Genomic DNA, 17,680 nt, shown 5'->3' on the forward strand with positions numbered 1-17,680 from the left:
AGAATGGGAGAGAGGCCAGTGATGGTTTTCTAAGGAAGTCCCTCTACACGCAACATAAAGAGTGGGGAATGAGTTTTATCCCCAAAGAATAACATTTACAACCAGTGACAGTACTGAATAAATCATGAATAATCCCAGCAATATATTGTAAAAGCAAACATAAAAGTATGTAACTTATACTTGACCATACTAAACCACAATAATTTAAACATGAATATAAAGAGCTATGTGCTATGACATTCACATGCAAGCTTTGCCTGCATTAATGACATGAGGCCACAGAACTTTAAAGAGACATACTTTAGGAAGACAACGTTGTTGTACTATAAGTTTTATTTAAACAAATTGGTGTGTCTGCCACTCTTATTTCCCTGGTTACCTCACTGTTTCTAACACTATTATGTGAATCTGTGAAAGCATATTTGAATATTTTCTTAAATAAGTCAGATCATAAATAATATAAATAAACCATCCAAATATAATTAATATGAACCATTTATGAACCAGACTCTTGCTTACCTCCTTAGAAATAAGAAGAGTGTTTGGAGGATGGATGATATAGATGGTTCATATCTCTTAAAAAAGCTGTTTGAAGAAATGCTTTCTTTTTTTCCCAGTGATTTTCATGTAGCAAGTACAGGCATTCAGAAATCATTCCCATGACCTTATGTTGTACTTAACATTGGGTTTATCTTTAAAAAAAATAATACTTTCATGTTTAAAGGTTGCAAGTTCTCAACCTAAGAAACAGTTTAACTCCTTGACTTCTTTCCTTTGCCTTTTTCCCCTGTCCCCTTTAACTCTCTCCAATATATCCCAAAATGTAAAGAATAGGTTTGAAAAGGAAGAGAAAGCTAAAAGAGAGCCCTAGGAATGTGCTTGGAAAAGAGGAGGGAAGGATTGCCTTTTCTCACTTTCTGTTAACCACCTACTTAAAGCTCTCTGGATAACACCATATCCTTTACTTGCTGTCTTGCTTATTTGATTCAATAATAATGACAACAATAGCAGTAACAATAATAGTGAACACTTATTGATGATACATAACTCCAGGAATGAAGGCAGTGTAATTTAATGATTAAGAGCATGGGATTCCAGAACCTGGAATCAGACAATCTGGTTTGAATTCTAATTCATTAACTAGCTGTGTATCCTTTGCTGAGTTTCTTAACTACCTTGAGCTTTAGTTTTCTCATCTGTAAATCAGGTGCAATAGTCCTACCTATTTCATGGGGTTCTTGTGCCCATATTACCTCATGCAAAGTACATGAATGTAGTAAGTGCTCAATTAACACTGGCCATTACTAAACCAAATTAGACAACTATGAATATAAGGTATATTGGGCAGCTTAAAAAATAATTCATTTGTCAAACATGAATCAAGCATCTGACATGTCCCAAGCACACAGCTAGACTCAGTCCTTGCTTTAGGAACCACTGCTCTGAGCCACTCCCCAGAAGTACTGTCCAGGACACTGTAGCCTCCCAACAAGTGACATAGGAAAGTTAACACCTTGAATAATTTGTGACATGATCACGACATGTTTTATTTGTCTTTGTTTTCTACAGTACTAGATACACAAATTCTTACTGTGAATAAATATTTAGAGATTTCGTTTTCCAGTGATTATGGCATATAAATGTGAAAATCCTATTAGGAATGAATAATTTCTAATGCTTGTGCATGTTATTAGCTGATTCAACAAGATTTTAAAAAGTACTGACTGCACAAATATGTCTTTTACAACCACTAAGTAGGAAATAGCAGCATTTTTTAGAAGTCACTCAGGCAAACACCATAATGAAAATTGATATTATTTTAGGTAGTTAACTGAGCCACTAATCACCATTTAAAGAAATCTATAACATGCATCATATACAAAGAGGAGAGAACACAGAATCCATAGTCTGACACTATGTGACACAGAACCTATGTTCAAGATTTGGTTCCATTGCCGGTTAACCTTGGTAAGTTCCAGTTCTCGTGTCTCTGGAAATGGGATAAAATTCTCTTTTCCAGCTTACTTTATAGGGTTATTGGACCAACAAAATATTAACAGATAAGAAAACATAAAGCATATGTGAGCTCTCTCTCTTTCTGTCTTGACCTCTTTCCTTATACATATACTTTTTAGTTTTATTACTCTCACTAGGTAAGATTTATCTCCTGAGAAAATGTAAAACCAAATTCACAGATTACTTCCAGTTAGAGGCTACTAAAATATATTGGATTGAAAACACTGCCTGTGGTTAGTAGCTTTGGAATTTTCTAGATCTGGATTTGAATCCTTGTTGTAGGTATCAGAAGGAACAGAATTCCCTGCAGACCTAATGAAAGAACTACTTAACAAGATGCTGGAGGGACCCATGGAACAAATAAGAGAGGCTGAGGCACTCAGACACTAGTTAACCGTGGGGAATCATTACCTACCTTAAGGCTGAAGGAACAGGCAGAGAAAACAGTGTTCCCAGAGCCCAGTGAGACCCAGAACCAGGACAAGGGACCACCTGGCATAGAATGCAGCTACTGCCAGAGGGACTGGGGAAGGAATCCCTGAATGTTGCTCTTCTCCCAACTTTTAATCTCCCATTGGTGCCTCCGATTGGCCAAACCTAACTGGAAACCAGCAGAGAAGGAAGTCCAGGAGATGAAATCTGCAGGGGTCAGCCTCTCAGGGCATAGAGAAAGACAGAGGATGAGTGTGGGCTGGGGACATGAAGAATAACCATAGGCATATTAGCCTCATTTAAAAATAGAGCTACCACCTGCCTTCTGTTGTGAGAATTCAGTAGCAAAGGGGTTTAACAAATGGCTGTTCTTTTCACTCTTTTATTTCTTGAGACATCTTTTAATAGCCCTCAGCTATTTTTATCCAACTCAGTCCTGTCTTGAGATCCTAACTCAACAAGGTTTCTCCAGTCTTCTCAGTGCTTGGTGATCTATTTTTCTTTGTCATTTTCCCCCTTAACACTCATGTATTAGCTACCTTTCTGTGTAAATGCCTGTGTTTGACTACTGCCTATCTGTTCTGGGCTCCATTCCTTGCTCTTACTCTCAGCTATGCATTGCAGAGAACTGCATTTCCCACAGTCCCTTGCCTTCTGGCTTCTGGGTAGGTTTAGCCAATGGGAGGCACTAGTGCAAGGTTGGAGGGAGTAGAGAAGCTAGTGTATTTCTCTCCTTCTCTCTCTGCTTCCTCTGGTGTCTCTGGGAGGAGCTGAGTCTCTTCTGTGGCTCCAGCTCTTCTTTGTATGGTCCCAGCTCCTCTGGGAAGCCTCCTCCATTGCTACATCTCCCACTAGTCGGTGCTGGCTTCTGGACTCTGATAATATCACCTCCTCTTGTTTTCCCTGTAGCTGTAGAGGTGGTACTGGTTTCTTATTGTTATTAATCTCTGATTGCCTCATTGACTCCTATCTGGCTTCCCATCACCTAGCTAACCAATTCTCTATATTAAATTCACTTTGTTTGAAACATCTAGGGTGTTTCTGTTTTCCTGGCTGGATCATGTAAAATATGATGTCCTATTTTCCCCTAAACTCCCCAGAAGCTTGATGTACCCACCTAAGTATCTCAGTTATAGGTTTGCAGTGCTTAGCATAATAAAAGCACCATGTTCAGCCAGTGTTTGAGCAGGAGAGCCAAGGAGGCTTTCAGAAAGTGTTCAGTTGGGCTGGGCACAGTGGCTCAACGCCTGTAATCCCAGCACTTTGGGAAACAAGGTGGGTGGATTGCTTGAGGCCAGGAATTCAAGACCAGCCTGACCAACATACAAAACGCTGTCTCTACTAAAAATACAAAAATTAAGTTGGGCATGGTGGTGTGCACCTGTCATGCCAGTTACTCAGGAGGCTGAGGCAGGAGAATTGCATGAATGCGGGAGGTGGAGGTTCCAGTGAGCCGAGATTGTGCCATTGCACTCCAGTCCGGGTGACAGTGTGAGACTCTGTCTCAAAAAAAAAAAAAAAAAAAAAAGTGTTCAGTTGAAGGAGCTTAGGTTACATAAGCCTGATGGGCTCTGTGAATGTCAGGATTCTTCATCTTACCAGTATTCCTGGCTCTTTTTACTTTTTTAAACTACTAATTCTTTAGCTGTAATACTGATGGTGAGTTATCATGTTAGTGATTTCATTTCTTCTGATGAAAAGTTGAACAAATGCTGTATTTAGAGTAGATCTTTAAATTGACTTGACTCCAAATGATTTGTGAAGAAAGGTCATGTTCTTAGCCAAATGTCTGTCAGCCTATTCATTTGAAGCACTGTATCTAGATCTTGTTCATTTGTATAATGTTAAGACAGTTGCCCGAGTAGGAATGACTCTGGGCTTCTTCACTATATGCGGATAGTCTTTGACAACTTAGGTACCTAAGGCTTTTTAAAGTTTGTTTTACAAATACAATAAAGGGTCATATTTTTACATTTTTTAGAGATGACCTCGACAGGAAACTTCAGGCTATTGCTGTTTCAAAACTACTGAAAAGTAGCTCTAATCAAGTGATATTTCTGGGATATATCACTTCAGCACCTGGCTCCAGAGATTATCTACAGCTCACTGAACATGGCAATGTGAAGGTAACATAATCTTAATAGGATTTCTGATTTATTAAGTAAAACACTTCTTTTTCTTTCATGTTTTTAAAAAAACCAACCTCACCTAACAATTTAATGTGCAGTCTATCTACTGCTGCCTAGAAAATCACCACAAAACATGCGAGCTGAAAACAACAGCAATCATCTATTTGCTCATGAATCTCCAACGTGGACAGGGCTCAATGGGGGTAGCTCATCTCTGTTCCATGCAGGGTCAGCTAGGTGTCTCAACCAAGGACTGGAGGATCTACTTCATAGGTGATTTATAGGTCGCAAGTTGTGCTTTAGGCTTGGGACCCTGGTTCCTCGCCATGGGCTACTTAGGCTTCCTCCCTGCATGGTGCTGGCTTTCAATAGTGAATATCCCAAGAGAACCAGAAAAAGTCTGTTTTGCTTTGTATGGCATAGCCTTGTAAGTCATATACTGTTACTTCCACTGTCATCACAAGTCTGACCACATTAAATTCTTGATGGGAGGAATATCAAAACCACAAGATAAGAATACTAATGGAAAGTGAGATTTTGTTGTAGCCATGTTTAGAAAGCACAATCTGCCACATTATGAAAGTTAATTATGGGGCTGGGTGTGGTGGCTCACGCCTGTAATCACAGCAGTTTGGGAGGCTGAGGCAGGCGGATCACGAGGTCAGGAGATCGAGACCATCCTGGTTAACATGGTGAAACCCCATCTCTACTAAAAATACAAAAAATTAGCCGGGCGTGGTGGCAGGTGCCTGTAGTCCCAGCTACTCAGGAGGCTGAGGCAGGAGAATGGCAGGAATCTGAGATGTGGAGCTTGCAGTGAGCTGAGATCGCACCACTACACTCCAGCCTGGGTGACAGAGCGAGACTCTGTCTCAAAAAAATATATAAATAAATTAAATAAATAAATAAATAAATAAATAATAAATAAATAAAAATTAAAAAAGAATTGAGAGTAAAACAAAATGAAATGCCACACAGAGAGAATGGCTAATTAGCCAACAGGGCCACAGCAGATGACACTGAATTACTCTACCTTCTCAGGTCTGAAACACTTGAATTTGTCAGTGTACCAGAATATAATCATGTTCTGGGGAACTGCCACACAAATCAAATTCTCAGGAGACTGATATATATATATATATATAGTATGTATATATACTATAATGCCAAATGAATTAATTTATAATGAGAAATATGACTGTTATGTTTAGTTATGCCCTATGCAGATGTCTTGGTCCCTTTCATTCCGTTTTCAACTTCATGTCTTGAGATAATATCTGCAGAGAAAAAAGCTTATCCGTCTTATGTTGATTTTACTACTTTAACTCTTCTTAGGGTGTAACATTATTTACAGAGTTTGGAAGACAGGTTAAAGAGCATGGCATGATGAAAATTTTCTGCATGTGACAGAAAATAACAGAGAGTGTATTTCTTTTTTTTTGATTTTTTTTTAAATTTTATTATTATTATACTTTAAGTTTTAGGGTACATGTGCACAATGTGCAGGTTTGTTACATATGTATACATGTGCCATGTTGGTATGCTGCACCCATTAACTCGTCATTTAGCATTAGGTATATCTCCTAATGCTATCCCTCCCCCATCCCCGCACCCCACAACAGTCCCCAGAGTGTGATGTTCCCCTTCCTGTGTCCATGTGTTCTCATTGTTCAATTCCCACCAATGAGTGAGAGAACATGCAGTGTTTGGTTTTTTCTCCTTGCGATAGTTTGCTGAGAATGATGGTTTCCGGTTTCATCCATGTCCTTACAAAGGACATGAATTCATCATTTTTTATGGCTGCATAGTATTCCATGGTGTATATGTGCCACATTTTCTTAATCCAGTCTATCGTTGTTGGACATTTGGGTTGGTTCCAAGTCTTTGCTATTGTGAATAGTGCCACAATAAACATACGTGTGCATGTGTCTTAATAGCAGCATGATTTATAATCCTTTGGATATATACCCTGTAATGGGATGGCTGGGTCAAATGGTATTTCTAGTTCTAGATTCCTGAGGAATCACCACACTGACTTCCACAATGGTTGAACTAGTTTACAGTCCCACCAACAGTGTAAAAGTGTTCCTATTTCTCCACATCCTCTCCAGCACGTGTCGTTTCCTGACTTTTTAATGATCGCCATTCTAACTGGTGTGAGATGGTATCTCATTGTGGTTTTGATTTGCCTTTCTCTGATGGCCAGTGATGATGAGCATTTTTTCATGTGTTTTTTGCTGCATAAATGTCTTCTTTTGAGAAGTGTCTGTTCATATCCTTCACCCACTTTTTGATAGGGTTGTTTGTTTTTTTCTTGTAAATTTGTTTGAGTTCATTGTAGATTCTGGATATTAGCCCTTTGTCAGATGAGTAGGTTTTGAAAATTTTGTCCCATTCTGTAGGTTGCCTGTTCACTCTGATGGTAGTTTCTTTTGCTGTGCAGAAGCTCTTTAGTTTAATTAGATCCCACTTGTCAATTTTGGCTTTTGTTGCCATTGCTTTTGGTGTTTTAGACATGAAGTCCTTGCCCATGCCTATGTCCTGAATGGTCTTGCCTAGGTTTTCTTCTAGAGTTTGTATGGTTTTAGGTCTAACATGTAAGTCTTTAATCCATCTTGAATTAATTTTTGTATAAGACGTAAGGAAGGGATCCAGTTTCAGCTTTCTCCATATGGCTAGCCAGTTTTCCCAGCACCATTTATTAAACAGGGAATCCTTTCCCCATTTCTTGTTTTTGTCAGGTTTGTCAAAGATCAGATGGTTTTAGATATGCGGCATTATTTCTGAGGGCTCTGTTCTCTTCCATTGATCTATATCTCTGTTTTGGTACCAGTACCATGCTGTTTTGGTTACTGTAGCCTTGTAGTATAGTTTGAAGTCAGGTAGTGTGATGCCTCCGGCTTTGTTCTTTTGGCTTAGGATTGACTTGGCAATGCGGGCTCTTTTTTGGTTTCATATGAACTTTAAAGTAGTTTTTTCCAATTCTGTGAAGAAAGTCATTGGTAGCCTGATGGGGATGACATTGAATCTGTAAATTACCTTGGGCAGTGTGGCCATTTTCACGATATTGATTCTTCCTACCCATGAGCAGTGAATGTTCTTCCATTTGTTTGTATCCTCTTTTATTTCCTTGAGCAGTGGTTTGTAGTTCTCCTTGAAGAGGTCCTTCACATCCCTTGTAAGTTGGATTCCTAGGTATTTTATTCTCTTTGAAGCAATTATGAATGGGAGTTCACTCATGATTTGGCTCTCTGTTTGTCTATTATTGGTGTATAAGAATGCTTGTGATTTTTGCACATTGATTGTGTATCCTGAGACTTTGCTGAAGTTGCTCATCAGCTTAAGGAGATGTATTTCTTTATGTAAAAGTGTGGGCAGGTGAACCAACACTGGAATGGCACTCTGTGGTATTTGGAATCTGTGTTCTACCTTGTGGTTCCATTTGACAAGGCCTCTGTTCCCAAACCGGCAGCCTTTAAGTTCTAGTTAGCAGGATAGAGGAAGGGATAAAGAAGGGGCCAAGAGCATATGCCAGTTCCTCTAAAGGCAATTCCCAGAAACTGATCTGTAACACTTCTACTTATATTTCACTGGCAGAAATTTAGTCTAATGGCCATACCTTGCTGTACAGAAAGTTGAGAGGTGCAATGTTTAGTCCTGATGGCCATATTCACAGCTAAAATACCATAATTTTGGAAGAAGGGCAAGGCAGATATTAGGAAGATGAGTTAGTCTCTGCATTTTTTGAATAGGCAGAAATTAGAGTGTTAAAACAACAGCAGTCATCTATTTGCTCACGAATCTGGACTTCAGACAGGGCTCAATGGGGATAGCTCATGTCTGCTCCATGCAGGATCAGCTACGAGGCTCAACTAGGGACTGGAGGACCTACTCGGTAGATGAGTCACAGGTGGCAAATTGGTGCTTTGGGCTGTGGACCCAGGTTCCTCACCATGGGCTACTTGGGCTTCCTCTCTGCCTTGCAGCTGATTTCCAATAGTGAGTATCCCAAGAGAACAAGAAAAAGCCTGTATTGCCTTGTATAACTTAGCCTTGGAGCCACAGATGGATCCCTGATTTCTGGGTCTGGTCAGAGGGATTATGATACTGACATTTATTTTTATAGAGAATACAAAAGAAAGAAATGTTTTACAAGGAAGATGAGTTCAGCTTTGGGCTGAGTTTGAGGCATCTGTGGGACATTAATGGAGATGTCCAATAGGCAGGTGCATATACAGATCTGGAATCCAGAAAGGCAGTGAGAACTAGAGTTATAGATTAAGGAGTGGCCACCATGTAGGGAAGCGGCGTTGAAGCCATGGAAGTGGGTGATATTGCTAGTAATTAGAGAAGTGCAAATTAGAGTGCTAGAATTAGAGAAGTGCAAAAGGAAGACCAAATAAAGCCCTGATGAAGTCACATTGAATATGGCTATCATGGGGGTGTAGGTGAAGGAAGAGAAGACAGATTATTTCAGGAAAGGGAGTAAGGAGATTTCAGAAGAGGAAAACCTGGAAAGTGTGTAATCACAGAGACTGTATCAGTTATTTATCACTGTGTAACAAACCACCTCAAAACGTAGTGGCTTAAAACAGTAATAATTGAATATTCTCATGATTCTTTGGGTTGACTGGGTGGTTTTCTGTTCTTGCCTGGGTTCTCCTATGCAGTCAGCTGATGGCTTACTTATGGCAGGAGGGTCTAAGATAGCCCCACACAGGCATCTGGGCCCTGGTGCTGGACCTCTCTCTCTTCTCATGGTCTGTCATTATTCACTAGCCTAGATGATGCTGCATTTACCAGTTGTGTGACCTTGGGGCAAGTTACTTAGTCTTTCTGGGCCTCAAGTTCCACATCTGCAAAGTGGTGAGAGTGATATCTATGGAATCATAGGGTTGTTTGAGGATGAAATAGAAGATAACATCTGCAAAGCCCTCAGACTTACATGACATATATTATGTGTGTCTGGCTGTATGTTGAAAATCAAATAAGAGAAACGCGTAAGTACATGGTCTATAAAGCACAAACGAATATTAGACAAGATGAAATTTGGCAAGTCTATGTAAAAATGGCATCCTAATAGGGCATTCTTATATTGTGTGTGTGCATGTGCACGTGAGTGTGTGTGAGGGATGTACATGGTGTTAAGGAAGGAGAATTTGATTTGATTTTCATCTAATCCTCTCTTGGTTTCCACTGTCGTGATCAAAAGCTGTGTCAAAATTGGTAGTGGATTCTTATATTGCTTTCTCTAGGAGGAAGTTTATTAATGTGGAGAAGAGTTTTAATCATTAATGCTTGGATGAACAGATTTTTCTCTTAAAGAAATGAGTATTTAAATTCTGCAGTCTTAAAACTTTATAGCATCTTTATTTTTAAAATTTTTTTGCAAGTCTTACAGCATCTTTAAAAAATCTGATAAACAAAATGACAGTTAAATAGATTTATTTATTATTTATTTATCTATTTAGTTTATTATTCCCAATACTAAAGTTTTCTATTTTCCCAAGACAAACCGGAACAGTGCTTCTTTATTTCCTTCATCAACATTTTAAATTTAATTTAAAAAATTTATTATAATTTTTATGTATGCAAAAGGTATATGTATGTGTGTACTATAAACAACAATAAAGATTAATTAATAGACATCCATGTGTCTACCACTAAGCTTAAGAAAAAAATAAAGAATTATATAATAAATTGTGATGTATTCTTTTAGTGATCTAAAAATGTGTTTTTAATTAAATGTTAATAGTAAAATTCAGAAGTGGTGAAAAGTCAGGTATAATTTTTATTTGTAAGATATTTAAACAGAATAAAATGGAGATTTCTTTCTTCAGAATAAACACCTCATATTTATAGTTTTCCCAACACATGATAGAAAAGAATATGTTTCTGTTCTCTTTCTGTGATGAATAATAACCCTGGTCCCAAGCCCTCAACATCAAAAAGACTCATGATTGCTCCCCAAATGTTCTTATTTCCATGATTCAATTTAAGAAACACAGATGGAACACCTGCTCAATGCCAGGTTTTATGCTAAGTGACAGGTTGGCCAAAAGTGATTAAGAGTCCCTCTGTGCAGGTGTGGAAGGATGGAGACATAGAAACAGATACCTGGCACGATGGCATAACTAGTGTGTGTAAAGTACTGTACAGGATGACCAATGAAGGTGCAGTCAGTGCTGCTGGGGATGAGAGACTTGGAAAGCTGCCAGGAGTCAGGGGCTATTTTGTAATCGTTGATTTACCTGAGTCACTCTCCAGACCTCCTTCCTCTTTGTTTTCTTAGCATGTGGTACAGAAGCTAGATGGCGCACAGTAGGTGCTCAATAAATATATGTAGAATGAGCAAATAATTTGGACCAAAAAAGATCAGTAGGAACCAGGAAGAGAAAACAGCATGTACAAAGAGATATTTATCATGTAGCTCACACATTTTTTGGCAATGTGGAATAGAGCTTTGCTTTTTATGCTTTAAACATTCTCCTCTCTGCTCTTTATTAGGATATCGACAGCACTGATCATGACAGATGGTGTGAATACATTATGTATCGAGGGCTGATCAGGTGAGCACAGGGGTTTGATTTTGTTTTTAATCTATTATTAATGTGATCTTTTGGGTCTGTCCGAGAAGGAAAAAGAACTTAATGGAAGCAATTAATTTTTGTTGCTTTTTATAAAAAGCAATCAATGTTTATAAACATTGATTTGACTATACAGTTTAACATCTTTTTCAAGGCATAGTCTCATAATTTACAAAAGTAGAAATAGCTAAGCAAATTAAGTTTAATTATATAAGAGGGTACTGTGTAGGCTATTAAGCATGCTGAATATGTAGCTGTCAACACATGGGAGGAATGGCACCATTTTTGAATGTATGGGTTAGTGGAAACATCATGGGCCATTGGATGAGAAAGTCCTGGGCTTGAGTTCCAGCCTTGCCAGCTTCTAATCAATAATCCTGGGTAAGTTAACTAATTTGATGGGGCCATTACTATACTGTAGTGAGCTCTATAGGTAAATTGTATTTAAAAAATATCATTCCACATAAAAATATTACCCGAGTATATCATATACATGCGTATGTGTGTGTATGATATACTTGGATAATACATATTTGGATACATAGAGTCATGTGCTGCTTAATGATATTTTTGTTCAATAACAGACCACATCTACAATGGTAGTTGATAAGATTATAATATCATACTTTTATTGTACCTTTTCTATGTTTAGATACACGAATACTTACCATGGTGTTACAGTTGTCTACAATATTCAGTACAGTTACATGCAGTACAGGTTTGTAGCCTAGGAGCAATAGGCCATACCATACAGCTTAGGTGTGTAGTAGGCTATACCATCCAGGCTTGTATAAGTATGCACTATGATGTCCACACAATGACGAAATCGCCTTATGACACATTTCTTTCTTTTTTTTTATTAAATATATTTTTATTTTTTAAATCGACACATAATAATTGTACACATTTATTGGGGGGGTACAATGTGGTATTCCAATACTTGTGTGTATACTGATCAAATCATTATAATTTGCATATCAATTACCTTAAACATTTATCATTTCTTTGTTGTAAGAACATTCAAAATCCTCTTTTCTATTTGAAATATATAGTACATTGTTGTAACCTACTGTGAATAGAATATAAGAACTTATTCCTCCTAACTGTAACATTGTACCCATTGACTAACATCTCCCCATCTCTCCCTTCTCCCTGTTCTCCCCCATTGCTGGTAACCACTATTCTACTCTCAACTTCTTTTCTATTTGTTTGTTTATTTATTTATTTATTATTATTATACTGTAAGTTTTAGGGTACATGTGCACAATCCACCTTTCTTAGAATGCATTCTTGTTGTTAAGTGACACATGACTGTATACATACATATGTGATCCAAAATAATACAGCAGAGATTTTAAAATTCAAATATGTAACTGTATAAATCAGTTTTGAAGGCAGTATTTGTATCAATAAAGCAAGGAATAGTTTAATGCCAAAAAAGAGGGACTAACCATTCATTCATTCATTCATTCATTTATCCAACAAGTGTTTACTAAATCCTCTTTATGTACTGGGTGTTGTTCTCAGGAGTGGGAATATAATAGGAAAAAAACAAAATCCTTGACTGTTGTAGAACTTACATTGCAGTGGAAGGAGACATAAAATAAGCAGATAAGAAATGACGAGCTATGACAGGTGGAGATATGCATGATGAAAGAAAAATAATAAATCCAGGTGAGAAGGCAGGGTGTGTGGGGGTGGCTGTGGTAGGTTATAAAGAGTGGGTGAGGTATGATGGAGTGAAATCTTGGCAGCACCTCAGGTGGAAGGAGGGACCCCACCTGTGCATACCCTGAGGAAGAGCACTTCAGGCAGGGGAGGCGGGGAAAGTTTGAGAGGAGGATGCTGGATGTTGCGGGGTAAGAGCAAGGAGGCCAGTGTCGCTGGAGTAGAGTGAGAGAAGTGATGTGAGTATGGCAGGTGGTGGTAGATGATGTACACAGTGAGTTGATTCACAGGTTCCTCTACATACAAAGTTCTTCCACAGAGGGAACATGCTGGAGACCTTCCCTGAAACCAAGGGTTCTCCTGTTAGGACGAATCTGTCTGGAGGTATTTGACCTGAGCCCTCTAACTGCCATCTTGGGGACAATGTGGGGAGCCCTGGTGTGGGCTCCTAGGACAGACTTCCCTGATCCTTAGTCTTTTCTCCATATAGAGCAGTTCATCACCCAAAGGCATCTTGGCATTGCCTGCCTGAAGATAGGGGCCGACGTTAATGGATCACTCTTTAAGTAACCTTATCTTCTAAGATCTGTGGCCTACATTTATGAGAGAAAATGGTTGCTTTCTGGGATGATATAGAATCATGGATTCAACTCCTCTCCCAGTGGGGATATGGCTTGTTTGGTTATGAGTTACAGTCCAGTGAAAGCAAATTGTTAGTTTCTCTTGCTCTAGACTCCATTTGCCATTCAACAAGTATTGATCTAGCAGAATGGATGCCAGGCAATAGGGATAAAGCTGTAAACAAAACAGAGAAGGATCTCTATACTGGTGGAGGGAGGATGGACAAAAATCATGATAAATAATTGCAGGATGATCTATTTTAGAAGATGATGAGAGTGGTGGGAAAAACTAAGCAGGGGAAGGAGCTTCCAGAATATGGAGGTGGGGTGCAATTGTAAGTAGGGAGCTGGGTAGGTCTTACTAAGAAGATGACATTTCAGCCAAGATTGGAAGGAGGGAGCCATTTGGCCACCTGGCAGAAGATACCTCCTGGTAGAGGGCTGAGCTAGTGCAAAAGCCCCAGTGCAGGAGTGCTGCATATGTTTGAGGAAAAGTGAGGCTAGTGGGGCTGGAGAGGGTTGGGTGGAGTGGGGTGAGGGGCGGCCAAGGAGGGAAGGAGAGAGTGTGTGGGCAGGCAGGGAAGAGAACAGATCTTGTAAGGATCTAGGGATCCTTAGCAAGCACTTTGGACATTATTAAGTAAAATAGTGACCTTACTGGTTCTTGGACAACTCCATGGAGCCATATGCTTACTGAGGTGGGCCAAGGAGGCCCTTGAGATGCTAAGATTGTTTCGGTTTACACCACTAACTCAGAAACTCTAAAAGGAGCATCACATGCCCAAATAGCTGTGGAACAGATAGCTTGACTATAATTTGGTGTTTCCAAAGTGTTACGGTAGGAGAGAAGGTGCTGAAAGGTGAGTTTTGTAAAGTATTTTATATCTAAGATTGAAAACACTGTTTCTGTTTAAATATTTGTTAAAGCAATTGTTTAAATGAGATATCGGAAATTCTAGAAAACGACTTTTCATATAGGCTGAAATAGGTTTAATTTCAAGTTTTAAAAAATGTTGGGAACCAAGGAACAGTGGTATTTATAGTAACTGGTGCCCATAATAGCTCATTGTTGGGCTCTGAAACCTTTATTACCTCTCCTTAGGAGAACGGGATGGCAGAGTTTTTATATATATATATATATATATATATATATACACTCTGTGTGTATATATATATATATACACTCTGTGTGTGTGTATATATATATATACACTCTGTGTGTGTGTATATATATATATACACTCTGTGTGTGTGTATATATATATATACACTCTGTGTGTGTGTATATATATATATACACTCTGTGTGTATGTATATATATATATACACTCTGTGTATATATAAACTCTGTATATATATACACACATATGTATATATAAAGTATATATATAAAATATGATATCATATAGAAATATATATTTATTTATGTATGAATTTAATACTCTGTGACATAACAAAATACCATAGACTTGGTGGTCTAAACAACAGAAATTAATTTTCTTGCAGTTCTGTAGATTCTAAGACCAAGATTAAGGTGCCAGCAGGGTTGGTGTCTGGTTAGGACTGTCCCCTTCGGTTGCCGATAACTGCCTTCTTGCCATGTGCCCACATGGCCTTTCCTTGGGTTGTGCCTGCAGAGAGAGAGTGAGCTCTCTGGTGTCTCTTCTTATAAAGCCATTAATCCTTTAGGATCAGGCCCCCCCTGCACTTATGACCTCATTTAACCTTAATTATTTCCTTAGAAGATATGTCTCCAAATATGGCCACACTGGGGGTTAGAGCTTCAACAAATGAATTTTGGGGGGAACACAAAACAGGAAGGTAATTTTAAAAATTCCCATATTAATGAAGTTAGGAACTAGGGTTTTTCAGTTTCTGTCCACAAAACTAATTTTGTAAGCTTTCATCTCAATCACCAAATTCAATGCCCTACATGTAGTAGGTATTAGGTGCTTAATAAATACTTATTGGACAACAATGGGAGATCCTCTGTTTTAATGGAAGATTTGGATTGTCAGATTCTTCAGTTTCAAGGCTTTTGGTGTATTTTTGAAGGCAGTGTCTGTTAAATGGGTCAGAACTTTGATCTTAGAGATTTGGGAATAAGTAACCTAGATTTGCTAAAGACAGTGACCTAGAATTACACGGAAGTGCACAGATTTAGGACTTGAGCCCAGACAATGCATTAAGCTGTCTGACAGCTCAGAGTCACATCTGATGTTCAGTCACAGCTCTGCTTACCTTTCCCAGTGGGCAGACTTGCTGCTTCTGCTGGTCCTGCTCTGGGTTTCTGTTTCTATTTTGCATGGAGTTACAGGCATAGGCTTTGTTTTAAGGGCTTCTCTTCTCCTGCTGCTCAGGTCCAAGCCCCCATCATCTTTTACCTAAGTTATTGCAGTGGCCTCATAACTTGTCTCCCTGCTTTGACCCTTTCCCTGAAGGTGATTCTCTACCTGGTAGCTGTCACAGACCTCTGCTTCAAACCCCTCTGATGGATTCTTATCTCACTCTAAAAAAAAAAAAACAGCAGCAGCAACAACAACAACAACAACAACAACAGCAGCAACAACAACAACAACAACAACAACAACAGCAACAACAACAACAAAATGAGGTCTTCCTAGTGGCCTGTGAGGAAGGCTTTGCATGTTCCCTCTTATGCACTTCACTCCGGTCATGGTGGAGTTGGCCCGCAAAACACCAAGCATATTTCCACCTCAGGACCTTTGCATTTGTGGTTCCCCTTCCCTAAACACCATTCCTCCAGTATCTGTATGGCTTGATCCCTCCCTTCATTGAATTTTTTGCTGTAGTGTCACTTTATTGCAGAGGTATGCCCTGACCATCCACCATAATATAGCAACCTCTCCTACTCATCACTGCCTGTCCTTCTTACACTGCATTCACCCCAGTGCTTACTCATCTATCACTACCTGACTGATTGTAAACATACATATGTGTTTAATGCATCCTTCCCTACTAGAATGAAAGTTCCATGAGGGCAAGGACTTCATTTTATTCACGACTTATTCCCCAACCCCCAGAACAGTGCCTGCATGTAGTAGGCACTCCATATATATACATATGTGCTTCATTGAATAAATGAATGACTGAAGCTGACCTAAGTCTTTTTTTCTGGAAGAGCACAATGTAATAAAATAAAATGAATTCTTTGTTGTTCATGGTTCCCCGTGTTTTCCACGAGCTTCTCAAATAAGAACTGTTTGCATAATGTCTACAAAGTGCGTTGAATTTCCCCAGGAATTGAAAGCTCTAAGCCAAAAGGGATATGGAATTTTTTCAGATATATAAAATCTTTGATTTCAGACTTGAAAGTAGGCTGAAAATATGCATGTGGCATATGGATTTTTAAAGGTAAGAAAGAAGGTGAACACCCCTGTCATTCTGAAGAATTCCTGTTATTAACTCAAAACATGATTGTGTGGGAGGCAATTTGTATGGCTAGAATATTCATTAGTATAAAAAAAGTAAAGTAAGGTTGCTAAGAATAGTTACTTAATTAAATCTATGTACATATTCTTTATTCATTTATATCATAAAAGCAATATTTTGCCAATATTTAGATTAACAATTTAAGTTAATTCCAGTTGTGATATACAGAGTAGAGTTAGAAGTGGGAAACTGGTTTAATAACAAAGGTGGTATCACTTGGATCTCGTTAGATTTCTATACAATAATAAAACCTTTACAAACCATTTCTGTTTCTGCTACAGGTTGGGTTATGCAAGAATCTCCCATGCTGAACTGAGTGATTCAGAAATTCAGATGGCAAAATTTAGGATCCCTGATGACCCCACTAATTATAGAGACAACCAGAAAGTGGTCATAGACCACAGAGAAGTTCCTGAGAAAATTCATTTTAATCCCAGGTGAGTTCCTTTATGCTGTAGTTCCAGTTATGAGCTACTGCATCCCTCTATGGAACCTACATATTACCTCAAAATGAGCTAGAAATTATATTTTGTCCTAGAGGTTTATTCCAGGTAAGGGAGACTGTGACAAAGATGATAAAATCTGGTTTGGGTTGAAGTTACGGTGCTTGCTTTCTGGAATCAAGAAATATGTTGTAACCTTAGGTTAAAAAAGTTCACAGCATCATCATCATCATTATCATCATGAACATCATCACCATCATCATCACTGTCACCTCCACGATAGCTAGTATTTGAACGCTCCTATGTCCCAGACCCTGTTATAGGTGCTTTCT

At 38.6% G+C, this 17,680-nt stretch overlaps 1 protein-coding gene across 2 annotated transcripts in view; it reads left to right on the forward strand.

Annotated features, from left to right (window-relative positions):
* The window catches only part of CWH43 (cell wall biogenesis 43 C-terminal homolog), a 75,591-nt gene that overhangs the window by 47,351 nt on the left and 10,560 nt on the right, over positions 1 to 17,680 (forward strand). For both annotated transcript variants that reach the window (XM_004038657.4, XM_055385583.2), the window contains 3 exons: positions 4,430 to 4,574; positions 11,085 to 11,146; positions 17,187 to 17,342. In XM_004038657.4, coding sequence (XP_004038705.2) covers positions 4,430 to 4,574; positions 11,085 to 11,146; positions 17,187 to 17,342 — 363 coding nt within the window. The remainder of the gene's footprint in view (positions 1 to 4,429; positions 4,575 to 11,084; positions 11,147 to 17,186; positions 17,343 to 17,680) is intronic.

This window comes from Gorilla gorilla, chromosome 3 (genome assembly GCF_029281585.2).
Source record: "Gorilla gorilla gorilla isolate KB3781 chromosome 3, NHGRI_mGorGor1-v2.1_pri, whole genome shotgun sequence".
NCBI classification, from domain to species: Eukaryota; Metazoa; Chordata; class Mammalia; order Primates; family Hominidae; genus Gorilla; species Gorilla gorilla.